Source organism: Drosophila nasuta, chromosome 3 (assembly GCF_023558535.2).
Source record: "Drosophila nasuta strain 15112-1781.00 chromosome 3, ASM2355853v1, whole genome shotgun sequence".
In the NCBI taxonomy this organism is placed as follows: Eukaryota; Metazoa; Arthropoda; class Insecta; order Diptera; family Drosophilidae; genus Drosophila; species Drosophila nasuta.
In genome coordinates, this window is record NC_083457.1 from 30,803,257 (window position 1) to 30,822,594 (window position 19,338).

The window sequence follows — 19,338 nt, forward strand, 5'->3', positions numbered from 1 at the left end:
ACTTTTGCTTTTAAGCCTTGTACATCAAATGCATTGCGCCTTCAGCTAAATCCATTTGTGAAACGTAAGAAGCGTGAGTGGCATTAGAGTTTTATATAAAGTGCATCACAGAGAGAGAGAGAGAGGCGACAAAAGAGGTGAATGTGGATTGAATTAAGCTGGCATCAAAAATATATATATTCTCATGGGAGTTGAGTTTTCAATTATATCATTGGATTAATGGCGATGCATAAAAATGTGTTTATCAAAGAGAGAAATTAAATGGAATTATCTAACTCATAACTAATAAAAACACACATTCCCTTTAACTACAATTTATTTTCAATTAAAAATTATTTTTCAATCAAATGGATGAATTTTTGCAATTGATTGGATTACACTTAACATATTGAGCACACACACAAAGTGAATTGCGATTTGTATTTGCCATAATCACCTCAAAGGCAATGTTTTAGATTTGCTGCACATTTATTTTAATTCCTAATTACATGAATCTTGTTCAATTTCATGCGTCAAATTAATGATAATATGATATTTCACTAAGTGTGGGCTCTTGATAATGCACTATAAGGCTAATGGAGTATATTTCACTTCAAATTATGCACACAAACACGTAAAATTGTATATGCACAAACTTAAGGATATTATATAAAAAAATCAAGAACATTTTTTAATTTCTTTATTCTTTTTTTTTAAATATATACAACTTTATTAGAATACGTGAAAGAAGAAATAAAATAAAGTACAGGCGTATTTAGTCTTTTCCACTCAAATGGATTAGCCTGAACATAAAATAAGTAGAAAGCTTTAGTCGAGTGTGCTCGACTATTGAATACCCGCTACCAATAAAAATATACCAAATACTATTGCGCGAAAATACTAAAATATACCGATACCGATGGCAAAACGATGAATACACTGAAAATATACCATAGAGGTAAAAATATACAAGATAGTCATAATACAAAATTTGTAGAGCAAACACATGTTTATAAATGCAGACTTAGAACAGGAAATTAAATTAAATTTATTTCTAAAATTGAAATGCAAGAAAAAAGTAATTACTTCATCTATCTACAAAATTTGCATGAAGCTTAGAATGTTGATTTCAGCTTAATTATGGAAAATGTAGTAACAATTTAAACATTTATACAGCATTGTCGAAAAGTCTATATTTCCTCTGCACTTATTTATAATTAGAGTATGAATAAAATCCAGTCTTAAATGTGCAACAGAATGATCCACAAAGCACACAGAAGACAGGCAGCAGGATTAAGCGATGTTTTGGGTGCACTTATGTATGAAGTTTTGAGATAGTATCTGGAAACATCATAAGTGTGTGTGCAATATGTATTTGTATCTGTAAGCTTGTATCCAAGACCGTGTGTGAGTGTTTTTGGACAGAGGATATAACCAACAGCTAATTCCCTGCTTTATGGAGCATCGCATTCAACAATAAAACCTGAAATGTTTGTAATGAAAAGCGCAAAGCGGCAATAAAGCTCACACACATACACACATACATACATAACAGGCAATCATCTTTGAGCGTGTGTGTGTATTGTTGTTGTTGTTGTTCTGAGCTACTTTTACCTAATTGCTGCACTCAGTTTACGCTTAAGCACAATTGACGTCTACGGCCAGCCAGAGTAAAGGACAGAGAGAAAGAGAGGGAAGGATAGAGAGAGAGAGAGCTATGCGGTGGGCCAATAATGCATTTGTGGCCGTTTCCAAGGCAAAGGCAATTTCATGTGGGTTTGCACTTAAATTAGATGTGCAAACAGTTTCACAAAGCACTCGAAATCAAGAGATACAAATACAAATCTCAAGATTCGCATCCTCTTGCCTCTTGACTCTCGACTCTCCGTGTTTGCCGCAGAAGTAAAATATAATTGAAGCGTTAATTACCGCATTGAGAAACACATAAGAGAAACCTAAGCAAATTTCCCAAAGTTAGCAGCAATGATACATTGTGGCATGCATCAAGCATAATTGTGTCACCGCCGCTGTTGCTGTTGCCGTTGCTGTTGCACGCTGTGCCGAATACTGTAATTGCTATTGTGTTACGCATCATAAATACGCCAAGAGAGAGAACGACTTTAATTAATTTCAACACACAAAAGGAATAACGCACGCATGTAGGTAATTTGTGGCTTATTGTCAACTGCAATGCATCTGCAGTTAATCAGTTGAAGATTCACACTTTGCCATTGACTGACTTCACAAATTTGACAACGCATAGAAAATTTAATTAAGCAGCTGCCACTTTAAGCTCAAAACTTCTTGAACTTAATTGCATGAAAAGTAACTACATCGATGCCACTTAAATTCACCTTCATCTTATATTCACTTCTTTATCAAAAGATACCATTCAAGTCTTCAGACTTATTCGCATTTCTCTTTCCCCTGTCAGTTAAAGTGAGCAGCGTCTGCTTTTTGCCGAGTGCAAAAGGATTTTAAAATAACATTTTTGTCTGGCAAAGGTCACGAGTAGCGAAAATTGCCATAAATCAGAATACCTAAAAGTGCTCACTTTGACTCTAAGTAAATTGATAATGCACGAAAAGAAATTCATCAATACGTTGTATGTGAAAGTTCTTTTCTAATAGCTGAATTTCAAAATACATTATAGTGTAAATAAAAATATATCTATTTATTTTTATTTCGTACAAACTTGTATGTACTGAACTGTTATTTATTAAACTTTTCTTTTATTATTTACAACCGCTACCCGAGCACACTCGACGGCAGTTTTCTTAGTTGTTTTTATTGTAAACGGACTTATATATGACAGTCGTACATATCGCTCAAGACATTTTATTTATTTTTTTTATTATTTACATTTTTTATATTCAACAAGCAAAAACAATGTTTATCTTGTGAAAATTGTTTCTACCAAATCGAATACCTTAAAAAATTTTGCAACAATCTGATATGTGTAATAATCTGAATAGCATTTAAGATTACAGAACTTTTATTTATTTCTTTCTTATTTGTTATTTACTATATAGAAGATGTCTATTGAATGCTTTAAAAAAAATTATTCAATAATCTGAAATGCGTAACTGCATACAATAAGCATTTAAGCTCACAGATTTTAAATAAATTAAACAACATTTAGCGAAATACAATAGCAAGCTAAAACCCGTATAATAAAGTACATTTGACATTCAATTTAGTGAAGAAAAATATAAATACTTTTATCGACATTGTTATCTATTGTATTTAAAAACTTACCATAAAAAAAAAACATAGACTAGATAGTGAGCTAAAGTTAGCTGTAAAATTGTATGAAAATTCAATAGAGTTTAGGCAAATTACTGTCAATTTAAAGGGAGACAAATGGCCAACTTTAACGGGTTGTCGACTTGCAACTCGAGTCTCTCATCAATATGCTGATTAAGTGTGATGCCGTTTAGCATAGAAGTGGCTGCACGAAGGAATCGACATTTTCAATTCCACTCAGAGAACTCGAAAGAAATGCGCTTGACAATGCTGAAGGCGATTTGCATTTGCCTAATCGAGTTTGCCGGATAGTTTCGATAACGTAGCAGTCGCTGCTCTGTACTCGTATTTGTGTGAAAGTGTGCGACGAAAAAAGCTAAAAGCTAAAATCGAAAACCAAAAACTAAAAGCAAACAAATCGACAAAACACACGACAGACTTTCGTCTGTTTGCCAACTGTGAACTGCGTACTTTGATTGACATTTCAATTAAATTATAGCAAAAGTCGTTGCGAGACAAGCGAAGACAAACTGTCGATAGATTTGTAATTTTAGTTGACGGCATGTTTCGAGTGCAGAAACTTTTGCTCGCCGAATACGAGGAGATCTATGAGCCGGTAATGATCGAAAGTCCTTTCACGCTGGTCGATGCCAATGGCCAAGGATTGTGTCAGTATCAAATCGCGCTCACGGGCAGCAAGCTGCTTTTTGGCAGCGATAATTTCGACAAGCATGAAGAACAGGACGAAGAATATGATTTCAACAATCGAGGTCTCGATCCTGAAATCGAATGTTTCGATCTGATCAGCATGATGCCGCTGGAGTATGTTCGCTTTAACTTCTATCGCAAGCGAGATCGTTGCCAAATGATGCTGAGTGTGCAGCACTTGGAGTCGCAGCTCAGACTCGAGCATCCCATGATCTTTGAGTTCGGCGGTCACATTCACAAGCAATACTATTGGCACACCTGGCGGGAACGTGTTGCCATGCTGCGTTGCTATCAGAAGCGTTTCAGCCACATCACTGGTGCCTCGCCCTTCTCCAGCAGCGATGTCCAGCTGGAGCAGGAGCTGCATCATGCCCAAGTTCATGTGCCCTACAAGCCGCAATCCGTTTACAGTCTCTGCCATAGCTCGGCTGGCTAAGAAATCTGTAAATACTTGTAGTATAAGTATCTTGGCCGAAAGCCGCTTAACTTTGTCGGCTGTTCGCAATTTGATTAATGCAAAGTTGGCCAACTACTTTTCGGCCGCAAGTTCTTTATTTATTTATTAAAAGCATCTTAAAGCACCTTTTTGTGGGGTGTGGGGTGAGTGAGGGGTCAAGCAAGACGCGTGAAATTAAGACTGAAGCGCATTTGTTGTTCATTTATTTTGATTGTTTTTGTTTTGCTGTTGTGCTTTGTTGTTGGATTGCTTTGTTGCAGCTGGCGGCCAAAAGTCTCTGGTTTGGCTGGCGGCTTTGTGGTTTTCCATTACAAATTTTTTTTTTTTTTTTGCTTTTTTGTTTTTCTTGGCCAATGAAAAAGTTTTCAATTTGTCGACAAACTTAAGCCGCAGCCGCAACACTTGTCGAGTCTGCGAGTCCGAGGTTCGTATCTGTTTTCGTCTGTCTCTGTTCGTTGTGTCTTTTCAATCGGTCTGAGCGTGCAGCTGACACCGAAAATCAATTGCAATAAAATGCCCGGCAAATAAACACACACAAATGCCAACCAAACACAAACCGAGCGACCAACATTTGTTGCTTTTGTGGGCATAGTGAATTATCAGGCCAAAGCACATAAATGGGTGGGCATTGGCATCATGATTGGCTTCAGTTTGTTTAAAGGAATTTAATGGTCAAAGTTTTTGTCGGCCACAGTATTCGGTCGAGTATTCTGCGTACTCTGTAATTTATTTGATTTGCTTTCGCATCGCTGTGCTTCAATGATAAATTGCAATTTATTTAATAAAATGTATAAAATGTTCGCATTAATCATACGCCATGTGTTGCGTGCGTACAAGCACGCATTTTATAAAATTTTCATCATCCACATCCATCTGCTACATAACCACTTCATTTTTTTCGGCCGAACATGGCTAATTAATGCGCTGCTTCGTAACGATTTGCCGCAATCGGTCCATGGCAACAGCAATGCCAAAAGTTAATTAAAAACTCATCGACTGCCATTCACCACTTCACTTCACTTCTCTTCTCTTCGTTACGTTTCTTGGCGCCACACTCAATAAAATCAGTTCAATAATGGCCACATTTAAAGCGAGGCGACACGCACGGCAGCCTGACTGTTGTCCAACAACAACAACAGTCGCTTCGCCGTCGTCATTCCTTTGAACTTAATACACCTGCTCTCGTTCTCTCGCTCGCTTTGTGCCACATTGCTATTGACGGGCAGGTGAAAAAAAACGAACCCCTTCTCCGGCCCCTGTTTAATTAGCCATGAAATGTTACCTTCTTTCCCTTTTTTCTGACGCTGATGTATTTTTTGTCTTTAAAATGTTATGCTTGCGCTTTAAGTGAAATTTTCAGCATATTACACATTTTTTGACTGGTTATTTACTTATTTATGCCATGTCATGGCCGAAGTCAAGTTCAAAGCCAAAGCTAAAGCAGAAGCCACATCAAAGCCACAGCGTAATTGCTAACCAGAAATTTGAATTTGAAATTTAGGAAATCTGTCGGTTGTGCCATTGCGTTGTGGCTCGCCAAATAATTTCTATTTAAGCCCCCAAATAAATATACGCGTACATAAATTTGCGAGAATATTCTACGATTTCGTGGTCAGAGAGCGGCTCTCTCTCTCTCTCTCTCTGTCTCTCCTTCGATACGAACGATAAATCGGAATTTCGAATTCTTTTTTTAGCTTTTTCAATCTTAAATTTTAAGTGTAATTAAACTTTAAAATTGTATTGAACAGTATTTAGTTGAATATTTGACAACTCCATTAACAAAGAGCATTTCAATTCATGTGAAGTTGGCCAGAAACATGTTTGATTAGCGAAGCAAACGGTAAATTGGTGAAAGCATTTCTTGTCGATTGACATCCTGATGGCACATTAAACCTCATGCGCGATTTGAGGACGCACCAGGAGCGTTAAATTAAAGTACGAGTGTGTAAGCTGACAGTGATGAATGTGTTTTATATTTATTGAATGCCGACACGCTGCCGACGCGCTGCCTGCCATGAACTTTGTGTCTGTCTGCGTGAATCTATGTGTAAGTGTAAGTACGTGTGCCTATGTATTTGTCTGCGTAAACGGCTGACATCCCCATGAACATGAGCAAATTTACACAATGCTTACGCACTTTACAGGGCAATCCAATTTGATGTATCTCTGCACATTGTTTACGATCCAATTAATTAAGTTATTTTGTGACTCCTAATTATCTAATATAATTATTTATTCAACAAATGACATTTACTCAGTAAACGAGTGTTAAATGAATCGTTTTTTTACAAAAAAAAAACAATAATTGAATATCGACTATAAATATCAAGTATACGTCACATTGCTTGTGACACCCTGTCGAAATGTACATTCCAGCACATCACATACAGGTTTACATTGGCTGGAAAGTTGCCCAATTGAAGGTCGAATACCCGGTGAAGCATATTGCCTTTTGATTTGCATTAAGTGTGTGAAGCCAGAGCCCAGCTGCCTAGTGTTTAAAGCAGCTCTATATTCTCATTTCCACTTAGTGTTTGGCTTTAGTTTGTATTTGCGTAAATCGTTTTCTGAATGTGTGTACTTAAAATGCTTGAATCCATTCACCGACTGGTTTCAATTCGATCCAGCATTTGTGGTTGTGGTTTCATACGAATTGTACCTAGCGCAAATTGAAAACAATTTTCCAACGCTTTCACACACACACTCGACGCGTCTTGGGCTAATTTTATTTGATTTTTACTCGTTTGCCGGCCAAAACTTTTAAATGAAATGGAACGTGCACGGCATACTAAGGCCAACGACGTGGCCAAGGCGGCCTTTGACCGCAGCTCAAAGATATGGCCAAGAAACCACATTAAAAGTTGGCAAGCAAACAGAGTACCTAGTACCTAGGCTATGCCTTTTGCCAGAGATGCTTTTATGTGGCCATACAGCTTGCGAGTAAGTGCCAAAAGGCTACCTTTCTCTGGTAGTTTATGCGCGCTCGCTCGCTCGCTCGTTCGCTTGCTTGAATTCAACTTTTGCAATAACAAATAGACGCTTTTAAAGTGCCAACGGAACTTATAAAGCACGACAGCGACAACATTTTGTCGCCTGTTTTTTTTTATTACCAGCTCTGCCCTTTGCCCCGCTCGGGGTTAAAGTTTTGCGTGCCTGACGTGCCTCACATGCTCGCCTGCGCTTCTGCTCAGCCAGAGCCAGAGCCAGAGCGAGAGTTGAAAAATCGCAGGAGACGCGCTGAAAAGTATGCTACATAAAAATGAATCCAGCTGCTTGCCTACATTTTGCTTTTGTGTCAAGTGGAAAAGTGACTGCCAGCCACGAACTACGAGTAAGTAAAAGCCGTTAATGTTTATGATAGTGATGGTTTCACACACACACATACACATGCACCGCACACACACACATGCAGGTATATGTCAAATTTATTGCATACTTGGCAGAGCGTGTATCAGGCCCAGGCAACTGGGGCCAAGGCGTTCGCAATTCAGCCACAATGACTCGCCTCTACTCGTATTATAATGGAGCCCCAGCCAAGTGAGTACGTGACTAAGCGTTGTGACGACGCCCGGGAATGGGGCACACTGAGGTTAGCCAGCGTTGACAGCGTCATTAATCTTTAACTCAATAGACAATGCACACACAAGTCGAAAGATGCAGCCGTAAACATAATTATGTACCCTCAGCTTCCCATTCCTATTAAATTTGAGGGTCACTGAACTTCAAGGCATAATTATGTCGAACATTTTGCAGGTACAGGTCGAAAATACGCAGCAGGATCAATGACATGTTGAAACCAAAGTTGAATAGTCCTTCTCACTGAAATATTCCATGATGACTTGGCTTTAATTTTGTATTTTTTATTTATTGAAAAAGTAGTATAACAAAGGTTTGGCATCAATTTGTTAAAAAAAACTTGCTGTTGACAGTTATTTAAAAATGTATAACTCTGTAAATTTTAAATTGAATTTACATTCAGGGAAAATTTCAATTCATATTTTTTATTTAGTCGCTTAATAATAACATGTATACATGATTTCAATTAACATGAGTTGTTTGTCACTTTGCAGCGCTGTGCACTAAGCCCTATTTTAAACGAATAAATTTAATATTTATTTATATAAATCCCAGGCTCTTCTTTATTTATTTGTTGTGCATTAAACTACAACTTTTTCACGACTGACAAAATTCTGTATAAATTTTATATATGCTGGAATAAATATTCACAGAGCTACAATAAATTATAATAAATATTTGTTTAGTATTTTTATTTACGTGACAGCTGAGTTTCTTGCTCTCTGCATTAATTCTTTAATTTGTCAATACATGCCATTTGCTCATTTCTTAACGCCTTCGAGTCAATTAGAGCACACTGCTGGTCGACTAATGGAGCCGAATTGGCCTTGAGGATTACAGTAAATCTTCTTTGTCTACACCCCGCCTGACGCAGGAAAAGCTAAAAACATAAACAAGCAGACTGCAATGGATGGCATTTAGATCCCATTAAAATGCAAAACGTTGCCTTTGTCTCAATAGTACCAGACGCAACTCAACTCACCCAGCGAGAGGTCAACAATGCGTGAGAATGCAACAGAGCGTTGCAAGCACCCAACGAAGAAGCAGAAGCAGACTCCCCCGTCCAAAGTTTGGGCAAACGGTCTGCAAAACGCACTCGAAGATACGACAGGCAAACAATTGTCCAGAGTGCTACGACTACATGTTGGTATTTTCCTTTTGCAAATTGCATTGGCCATTCGAATTGCAGCAGCAGCACCTCAATTTGAATAGCTATTAGAGAGAGACAGAGAGAGAGTAAGTGTGTGTGTGTGTGCGTTGCAAGTTCATGTGGCCTATTAAATGCCTACCATTTTCGTATTCGATTTTCAGTGGTGTTTATCAGCAGAGGCTCCGGCTGCTTTGGGGCTCTGGCTTTTATGGACTTTAGCCAATCGTAAATTTTAATGGCTTACAACAAGTCGCTTTAAAGGCCAAAAATGGTGCCGTTAACACTCTGTGGATGGGGGGAGCCATTAATAAGTCCTTAGCTTGCGAACGCAGAAATCCATTAAGCCTTTTAGTCCTTGACATTGGCCAAGAGTAGGTCAGCCATCGCGATACTCGGATGTTTGCAAGTGGTGGCGTTTTAAAGCAATAGGAAAATGCGTTCTGAATTGTGTGACAAGATAATAAAAAACAGAATTAGGGAGTGTCCTCCTTGTCCTTCTGAACTAAACGACATCTGTCTACAAATGCCAGTTGAGATTTACAAGTCGCCATTCGTCATAATTCTTTGCGGCAGCGAACGCTGCAAGTTGACACGATTTGCCGTCACGTACAACACTTCTTGATAAATCTTGGCCAAGCTGCCCCAGCACTCAACACCATTCCCATTGCCATCGCCATCGCCCATTGTAATAGCCTCAGCCTTAGTCATGGCCATAGCTGAAGCTCGTCACCACCTTTTGTCCTAACCGTGCGCTGACGAGCACGTGCATGCTGTTAACCTCAAAAAAGAAAAAAGAAAACGCGCTGCTAAAACATTTTTTAACGCGCTCGCGGCTTGCCCCTTTTTCGGCGCCTAGACGAAGGTTCCAGACAGCGGGTCAGGTCAGCGCATTGCCGGCCGCAAAACGAGACCGCAGAGAACGCCAGCAGACCACAACATCAAATCAAGTTGATGGCCAGGACAAACTCTAACAATGCTGACCAAAAGCCTCGACAATCCCAATCCTTTACTGGCGGCATACGTGCCACGTACGTGCGCTGTGTGACAAAGTAGCTTTACATATATACGCTCAAAAACAGGGTGACAGACTTGTGGTAGAAACAATTAAAATTAAAAATGGGAAAATAAACTAATATAAGTGTATCTCTGGAGATCTTAAAATAATAAATTTAACATTTAAGCAAAATTTTTTATTTATTCAAATTGATTAATGTCGCACCCTGTTTTTGCCTGTGGGGAAGTGTGTCGAAAGGCGTTTTAGTTATACCCCCAAAACGGCTTAGCCTTCGAACTAATGACCAACAATGGGGAAATGTTCTTGTGGCCAGGGCATCGAGCATTGAGAATATAGCGCGAAGTTGTTTGAGGCGCCAAAGTCACGTACGCTGCGCTGCTGTCGAAACAGCCGCGAAACAATGTCCGGTGCGCCATATTGGACCCGCCTAAAAGTATGCAACACGCAATTTTGCATGCAAAATACATGTCTTTAAGCGTCGACAGGCGCTTTAATTTCATCATCATCGTCAGCAGCAACAGCAGTAGCAGTAGTAGAAAAAATAAGAGAAAGAGATATGGCACACAAAGCGCCAGTTTATCTCGAGCGCATTTATTTACTTGCTGCTCCGCTGCTTCTGATTCTGTTGCTTCTGATGCTGCTGCTGCTGCTGCTTTCGCTGTAGGTTAAAATATTTGCGCTGGTTAAGAAGCAGCGCCCGCATGGCAACTTTTGGCCGTTAAGCAGCAAAACAGAGCAAAGCAAAAGCATCTGACATAGTTGTAGTTGTGGCTGCAAAAGGCGGGCCAAGATAAGCGGCAGCAGCAACAGCAGCACAAAACAGCAAACAAAGCTTGACCAGGGCAAAAAAAAAAAGAATAAATGCTGGCACTTGGTCTCACTGCAAATAACCGAAAAGTATGCCACATGCTGTGTGTTACAACACATGACGTGTGTGCTGCAAACGGCTGCAATTTTCAATTGCAACTATATATATGTATGTAACTGAACAATTGCAATTGCAATTGCAATATTTGCCACGCGCTCTCGAATTTCATTATAATTGCATGGCAATGCATCGACGCATTGACCTTGCAACAACATATCCAATTGCCAGTTTCAGTTTGTTTTTTTCTCTTTTTCGTTTTTTTGTTCTGGCAGTTTGCCCATTTTTTTTTTTTTGTGTTGCCCACTACTATATGAGAATGTTTTTCTTTCTTTTGTGGTGCTGAGCTGCCATGCTCATTAAAATGCCAACACTTTTGGCCATCGCATATTTCATTGTGCGAACCGTGTGAGCTGCAGATGGAATTAATTTATGTGCTGTTGGCATACCACAAATTGCACTTAAAATCCATTCATGGGCCAGTTGTGTAATGAAATCTTGTAGCGTTATATTTTATTTATCAATTACTGACTGGCGCCTCGGCGACGAAGAGTGCGAGATTACCAATCGAATAGCCAACGAGCCAGGCAGCCAGTGAAAATCCTCAATTCCAGCCGCAAGCTGAGCATTGAAAGTTGAAGAAGTTCGAAAAGATAAGCAGCTTCTGAGTCCGGGGCACAAATCATAACTGGTCATAATGAGATTTGTCAACTGATACTCAAATGGCATCCATTGCTTGAGCTTTGCCCAGCATCAGCATTTATTTATAGACATTGCGCTTCGTTTCACTTACTTACTTACAGCGTGAATGCGAATGCCTGCCTGGTAACTGGTAACTGGTAACTGGTAACTACCAGCAACTGATAGCAATGACCATAAATCTCTGGCATTACGAGTATTGAGCAATAGCTGTTGCTTTATCAACAAAACGCATAACATAACATTTTGGGCCAAAACAGATAGAGACATCGACAACAACAACAGCACAAACGCCGAAAGGGCCAAAATGGCAGTCGCAAAATGAGGGGAGCTGCTCCAACTTGAATGTCCAGCTTGAAACTGTGCTTCGGGCAAACAAATCCAAAGTCGACACGGCAACATCAAACACACACACACACACACACACACACACACAGACACACACAGCTCAAAGCAAAAACCCTGTGGGTCAGTGTGAGCTTTTGATGCTGATGACCTTTCCCATTGCCATTCAAAGAATTCTGTTGTTGTTACTTTGACAACTTTAAAGATATCTTAAGCATTACGTATACGTAATGAAACAGCTTTAAAGCAACGGTTACGCATTGACTGAAAATCTGTTAGTACTCTGTGTATATTTTCAATCTAGTATTATATGTATTAATATACCAAATATAGCCTTCGGTAAATTTTAGTATTTTTGCAAAAAATATATTTAGTATATTTAAAAAAAAAATTTAATTTAATTTAATTTAATTTAATTTAATTTAAAATTTAAGTATTCATGTGTTGAATTGATTTGGTATATTTTTAGAATAATGCTCTTATTAATTATTCTTATTATTTTAAATTGCCATTCATCGAATACTCTTTTTGTTACTTTAACAACTTTAAATACATCTTAAATATTACGTATACGTAATGAACCCGCTTTAAAGCAATGATTACGTTTTGACTGAGAATTTTGATAGTAATCCTTGTTTATTTCGAAAGCAGTACTAGGAATATATACCAAATATATCCTTCGGTATATTATAGTATCATTTTGTTAAATTTATTTATTATATTTTAAGATTAATACTGCACGGTTTTGCTCTTATTCATTATTTTTATCAATTCCCTATTGCCATTCATATAATACTGTTTTGTTACTTTGACAAATTTAAAGACATCTTAAAAATTACGTATACGTATACGTTATGAAACCGTTTTTATGGAACGTTTACGCATTGACTGAGATAGTACTATATATTTTTTTAATGTAATAATATATTAATATACCAAATAAAGCTTTCGGTATATTTTAGCATTTTTGTGGTAAAATTACTTGGTACATTTTAAGAATAATATTGTTTTTCTCTTATACATTTCCCTTTGCCAATCATCGAATACTCTTTTTGTTACTTTGACAACTTTAAAGACATCTTAAATATTACGTATACGTAATGAAACCGCTTTAAAGCAACGGTTACAGTTGGCGGAAATTGTGGGGTTTGCCTCTTCAATTTTGTAGACGAAAGAAACCAAAATTACAGACCGGCAAACTCAATTTATTGCAATGTGCTGTAGGAAATTGAACAACAGTAAGGCATTTGGGTATTGCAACTGTCTAAAATCGCATTTAGCACAACAACAACAACAACAACAACGAAGTGCAGCTACCGTATGGGGCAGGCCTTGGAGCGACCGCAACTCGAGCAACACATTTTCTGTTGATTCCATTGCAGCAATGGCCCCCCAGATCGTTACCGTAATGCAATTGTAGAACAAATCAAGCCCACAAATTGTTGCATTTCCCCCACAGATGCAACGGCAAATGAAAAATTGTAGTCGATTGTTTTAGTTTAGCTTCTTCGAAGGAAAGAGATGATTCCTCAGCAAAATCTGTGGCAAATTTTCGTACTAGCGAGAGAAGGAGACACAGATTGGAAATTGCTAGGCAAATATTGTATTAGGCGTAATGATGTCACAATATGATGTCACATAATGAGATGACAACGCTCAAATGCTGAGCAAAATTATCTCAATCCGCATTCTCAGCTTAACTAGCGAACCAAAAGCAATTAAGTCTTTCTGTCTATACTTTAACACTCGAAAACTTTATTCCAATAATATGCAAATACATTTAATGAAAATGCAAGCACGTGCTCTGACTGTTAATATCACAAAAAACGAGAGAGAAAATAAATGAATTGTGAAATACTCGAGTCCAAGAAATGAATGAAAATGCCTTCGACTTCAAGTCAAACAAACACTGGCACAACGATGACCTCAGCTCTGTTGTTTAAATTGCAATTGAAGCATTACCAAATCGAATCGTTAGCAAAATGCAATTTCGAAACAAATCAAGTTCGCAAATTGTGCGAAATGTTCAACAAAAAAATGACAGTTTGTGGTAAATTTTTCCGTACAGCAAAGGTCATTAAATCAAGAGATGCAATCGATTTTTATTTGTGTAAATAGTCTTTATGTTTATTAATTGAATTGTCCTCAATTAAATTGTTTTCTCTTTTTTCAGTATGACTAATTAATTTATACTCAGCCAGGATAATATTTAGCACATAATCAATTATCCAATTGCATTTGTAATACACTCCTAAAGTCATTTGGTCAAATTAAATTGAAATCAATTAAATAAAACAAGTTTTTGTGTGTTGGTTTATTGTTTTTTTGCACAAATAAATAAGTAAATAAGAGAAAAGAATAAAAACAAAATTGTAAATTCAATTCGCCCAACCACGAATTCATTTGTAACCATTTGGCGAGCAGACAAAAATGCCGAGAATGTAAGCTGCAGATTAAATGGCAGCAAACAAGAGATGCGCTAATTAATTAATTAATTGCCAATGCATATTTTTTAATCTGTTGCATGGAACACGCCACACTTATATCTATGTTTTTGTGGTGTTGCTCCGAGCATCGCATCGTGCCTGGCACTTGCAACGCAAACGTGGCAAGCTAACAACGCTAACACGCTGACAGCATAACGAATCCAATGACACGTATTGTCCGGCGAAAGTAACGAGCGAACTCAAACGAAAGCGCCAAGCGAGAGTGAAAATGAAAATAAAAGTGAGTGCGAATGCGAATGCGACTGTGAAAGCGAAAGCCAAACTTAAATGTAAACGTAAGAAGCGGCAAAATTGTTTGCGCACATAAGTATGCTACGATTTATTTCGCTTCTGTTCGCTGACAGGCGAAACACTCGTATTCTCACTCCTGGACACACTTCTGGCGCCGCACAGTGGGGTGTTTAACTCCTGACCTAGAGCTTAGAGGAATATGCTTTAATTGATACAATTCCACGCTGAAATTTTTTGAACTTATCATTTTAGGTTTCACACAAACTGCACAAAGCAATTTCAAGAATTTGATTGCACTATTTTTAAGATTTGAGGTGTTATTCGATTACTACTTGTTATGCACAGCGAGTTGCTTCTTATGATGAACAAAAAAGTAAAATTTATATAATCTTATTTGAATACCTTCAGTTTCGCATAATTTTTTAAATTACTCATTTTCGTTTGATTTGCTTTTTCTCCGTTGATGTTCTTTTATTCATTCTTATTATTTATCAGTAAAATGCTGTTTAATAGAAAACCAAATATTATTGTTGTTTTCACAAGTTAAAATATTTCTCGTTTTTAATATAAAATTTAATAAATAGAAAAATATTCATAATATTCATTATATGAATATTTTCCAAGGAATAATGATTTTCCAAAAAATAATATTGTTATTTTCTAAATCTTCGAATACTTCTCTATGCTAACGAAGATTTTAAGTAAGTAAAAGTAGAATAAACTCATTCCTTAGAATACAAATCATGTCGTAAGAGAAAGTGAAACTGCTGAAATTTAGGTTATTTTTTAGGGATAAAGAACAAAAATCATTGTGCAACATGATATTAAAAAAATACAGCATTCTTAGAATGATTATATTACTCTTTAAATGGATTAATTAAACATATTTGAATGCATAAAAAATATTTTTCTTATTTATTCACTCGACTTATACAGTGATGTGTTATTTGGCCGCAATAAATATAATTCCCATCCCTAAAATTTATAAAAGGAATTACACTAAGTATATAAATTTATATAAAATACGCTTTAAACTTAATTAATCTGCAGTTTAGTTTTCGAATTGCCCACTGTGCAATGTCCGCAAAGCAAACAATAAAGCGAAAACTAGGAGAAGCCAACCACAAGAGCGCTAAGAACATGGCAACCAAGAACAACTTGTCAGTGTCGACAGCGTCCTGTGCTGTCAGCATGTCCTTTGCTCGATGCCGAGTAATTCATTAACATTTAACTTGATTGACACACGAACGCAAGGCAAAGAGACTGTGTATAACACACACACAAACACACACTTCTCTTGAGCATGGGACTCCGCACGTGTGCGTCCCTCTCTCTTACTCTCACTCTCCCTCTCTCTCTCTCTTTCTCTGTGTGTGTAATTTTGGCAACGCACGTACGCACGTTGGCAACCTGGCAGATGGGCGTACGATTTGTTTATACAGTTATAATGCATAATGGCATTGAATTTGTCTGGCTCACAATCACAAGCGCAGACAGCGAAAGAGATCGTTACTTTGTTAATTTAATAAGCGCGCTGGGCGACAACAGCAACAACAGTAACAACAACAACAACAACAGGTGCCACACGCCTCTGACACGCCCATGCATCAACACGACCAACGCTACCGCCGCCTAAAAATGAAGTCACGTCGCGCACATAAATCAATTGCCATGAGAAGGCCCCCAGCGACGTGAAAACTGCACGATTGCATGCGCATTATACAAGCCCAGGACAATGACAAGGATAACCGACAACATTATGTCGAGCGGCAGCAACAGCAACAGCAGCCTCTGCAACTTGCCAACCATTGTTGCTTGCCTCGTTGTATAATTGTTATTGTCGCCTGGTTGGCACAGCGTCAACTGGCACGCAGAGGAAACTACATAAGTAACAACTGCCAACTGTGTGGATCGTAAATTGAGCGCATGCAATGAAAGTGTAACGAGCGTTAATTTCTTTGTCAATTGGCCAAAAACACTTGCCGACTCCAATTTTTTCTCTTTTCCTTTTTTTTTTGGCATTCGCCATAAGTGCAAACTCAGCAAGCAATGCCAACTGATATGGACAATAAATGCATTATTTGCGTTTATTGATTATTATAATGTGCAATGCAATTTTCATTTTGCAAAGATTTGCGAAATTAAATACAAATTTAATAACAAATTTTTCAAAAGAATATTCTTTTCCATCAAATCAAATAAACCGTTCCGCTGGCTGGTTTACATTATATTAAATGTGATTGTATTACACATGAACATGGTTAAAACAAAAGAAAAATCTTTGAAAAATATAAAACAAACTTTTTTGCAAAAATAATGTAATCACAAAATCGTCGTATCCTAGTTTCCATAAATAATAATCGTTAAAATATATCAAATGAATTGTATTGTACTAAAATACCTATAACACATTAAATGTTTTGTTTGGTATATCATAATATAACTTCGGAAAAAAAACATAGATTACAACATATGCCAGACTGTTTATCATATTTTTCATATACTTATCATTTCTTAAGTAATTTCCACAATTTTGTTTATCTGATCTACGGTGTTGATGATTCTGCTTGTTACACACATTTTCTATTGGCACAAAAATGTAATACTCTTCCACACTATATAGATATCGATTTTAAAAATGACAGTATTGAGCTTGCATTATTTATTTGATACCCGCTCTCCATAGGGTAAAAAGGTATGAACACCAAAATCTCAGAGAGTATATCCTTTAGTATGTTGTATATTGATATAACAATACATTAAAAAAATACTATAGAATAATAAAAATATACCATGGAGTGTAAAGAAGATATATTTATATATAATTTATTTACCACAAAGAATTAATTTGATATATTTAAGGAATAATACCACACTGTTTTGGTTTTTTTCAAAATAGGTAGAGGGTATTTAACAGTCAAACACACTCCACTGTAGCATTCTTACTTGTTTTAAATATAACTCAATACGAATGTGAGTGGAAGAACTGCGCATTGATTGAAAGGTGAAATTGTTTGCTTATGTCACTTTAAGATAAGTTAAATGCTTTAAAACAACAGCGTTAATAATTACTGTCATATAAATCCAAGTAAAATGTAAACGAAAAGCTGTAAAGTTGACGAGAAGCTTAAATGAATGAATAAATCAATCCTACATGAAAACAATGTAACATTTACGACACGACAACAAACCAATTGACAATTTTAATAGACATTCTGATATATTTTGTATACATTATTTGCATGTTAATCCTCATGCTGTGGTCACCAGGACAACATGGACATGGTGCCTCGGAGCAACTCCGGCAAATCCCAGCCATTGCGTCGCAGCACACGCAGAGCACGAACCACATCGCGTTTCAGCTGTGAAATATGAAGTGTTAAGAGTTTAGCATACTCGAGTAGCTAGATGTTAATGCTTACCAAATTGCTGCGCAGTTTGGCCTGGAATTGGGGCGAGGTGATAGTTTCCCTGAAGATGCCAAAGTTCGTGTTCCTCACGCTGGAGGTGTACGAATAATCGCTCACTTGCTGATGCGGCATCGCGGCCAAGACATCGCCGATGAACGAGTGACCACGCACCGCTCTGCAATCGCATTTCTCGATCGTCGTCGTGTTCAGGGGCAGCACAATGCAATCAAAGATGTCGGCAATTTTATCGATGGCCGAAGTATTCACGCCCGCTGTGCGCAACTCATCGAGCAGCGTGGCATAGGCTTCGCTCTGCTGCAGCTGCTCGATGACCAAATGGAAACGTGATGTGTTGTAGTAGCACAAAGCTTTGCGGAACTTGGAGTCGCATTGATAGTGCGACTGTATCAAATTCGCCAACACTTCCGGATCGATGAGATCGCGTATTAATTGAAAATTCTCACACAGATCGCCATCGCGATCTGGACCATCATCATCACTATTCGGACACACAGTGGTGGTTACGGGCTCCTCCTGAGCTGCCAACTGGCAGGCTAATATTGCCAGAAATCCGCAGTAAAGTGCCAAATGTTTTAGTTGTAACATACTTGGTTTACAATTTGGCCTCGCGATTCGGTTACTTAATGTGTTCAATGCAAGCTTACCACTTCGAATGTTTTGTGTTTGTGACTCGCAAAGAAAACGCTCTTTTATAGCCAAAGCATTTCCACTTAGTACATGTATTTGCTCTTAACTGATTTAGCTGCGTCAGTGCGGCTTATCAGACGACATACCGCAAGCGACGAGACACAATTAGTCTAATTAGCCAGCAGCAACACAAAGACTGCAAAGTTGCTTATCTCTTCTGTGTTCTGTGTTCGTTGTTCTGTGGAAACACAAGAAACCCGCCGAACATACGGCGCCCAAATATTGCCCCGCTGTTGAGCAACAAGTACAAGTGGGAAACATGACTTGTTGCATGTCGAACAAGCAGTAAAAATTAGCAACATAATTGAATTTAAAGCGTTTTGCTTTCGTTTTTTTCTTTGCCCAGCTCATATAAGCATTTATTAATTGCTTACTACGACTATTGCCCAAAAATGTTTCAAACGCACTTAAATTGGGGTAGGGGAATCGATAAAATGATTTA

General features: G+C 37.7%; 2 protein-coding genes across 2 annotated transcripts; one reads left to right on the forward strand and one right to left on the reverse strand.

Moving 5' to 3' along the window:
• Nucleotides 1–3,588: 3,588 nt before the first annotated feature.
• LOC132790854 (uncharacterized) lies at nt 3,589–4,535 on the forward strand. The gene has a single exon (XM_060799592.1). It carries the CDS (start codon nt 3,788–3,790, stop codon nt 4,367–4,369), a length of 582 nt encoding a protein of 193 aa, XP_060655575.1. The 5' UTR covers nt 3,589–3,787; the 3' UTR covers nt 4,370–4,535.
• A 13,414-nt stretch (nt 4,536–17,949) lies between these two features.
• Nucleotides 17,950–18,878, reverse strand: LOC132790140 (uncharacterized). Its single transcript, XM_060798583.1, has 2 exons — nt 18,201–18,878; nt 17,950–18,140 (listed from the first exon to the last, which is right to left on the reverse strand). The coding sequence occupies exons 1-2, from the start codon at nt 18,792–18,794 to the stop codon at nt 18,042–18,044; spliced, it is 693 nt and encodes a 230-aa protein (XP_060654566.1). The 5' UTR covers nt 18,795–18,878; the 3' UTR covers nt 17,950–18,041.
• Between the last annotated feature and the right edge of the window lie 460 nt (nt 18,879–19,338).

Excerpts from the sequence above, each read along its gene's own strand:
- LOC132790854 (XM_060799592.1), top strand. The coding sequence starts at position 3,788 with ATGTTTCGAGTGCAGAAACTTTTGCTCGCCGAATACGAGGAGATCTAT.
- LOC132790140 (XM_060798583.1), bottom strand. The coding sequence starts at position 18,794 with ATGTTACAACTAAAACATTTGGCACTTTACTGCGGATTTCTGGCAATA. Across the intron at positions 18,141-18,200 it reads CCAAACTGCGCAGCAATTTG|CTGAAACGCGATGTGGTTCG; the intron begins GTAAGCATTAAC and ends CATATTTCACAG.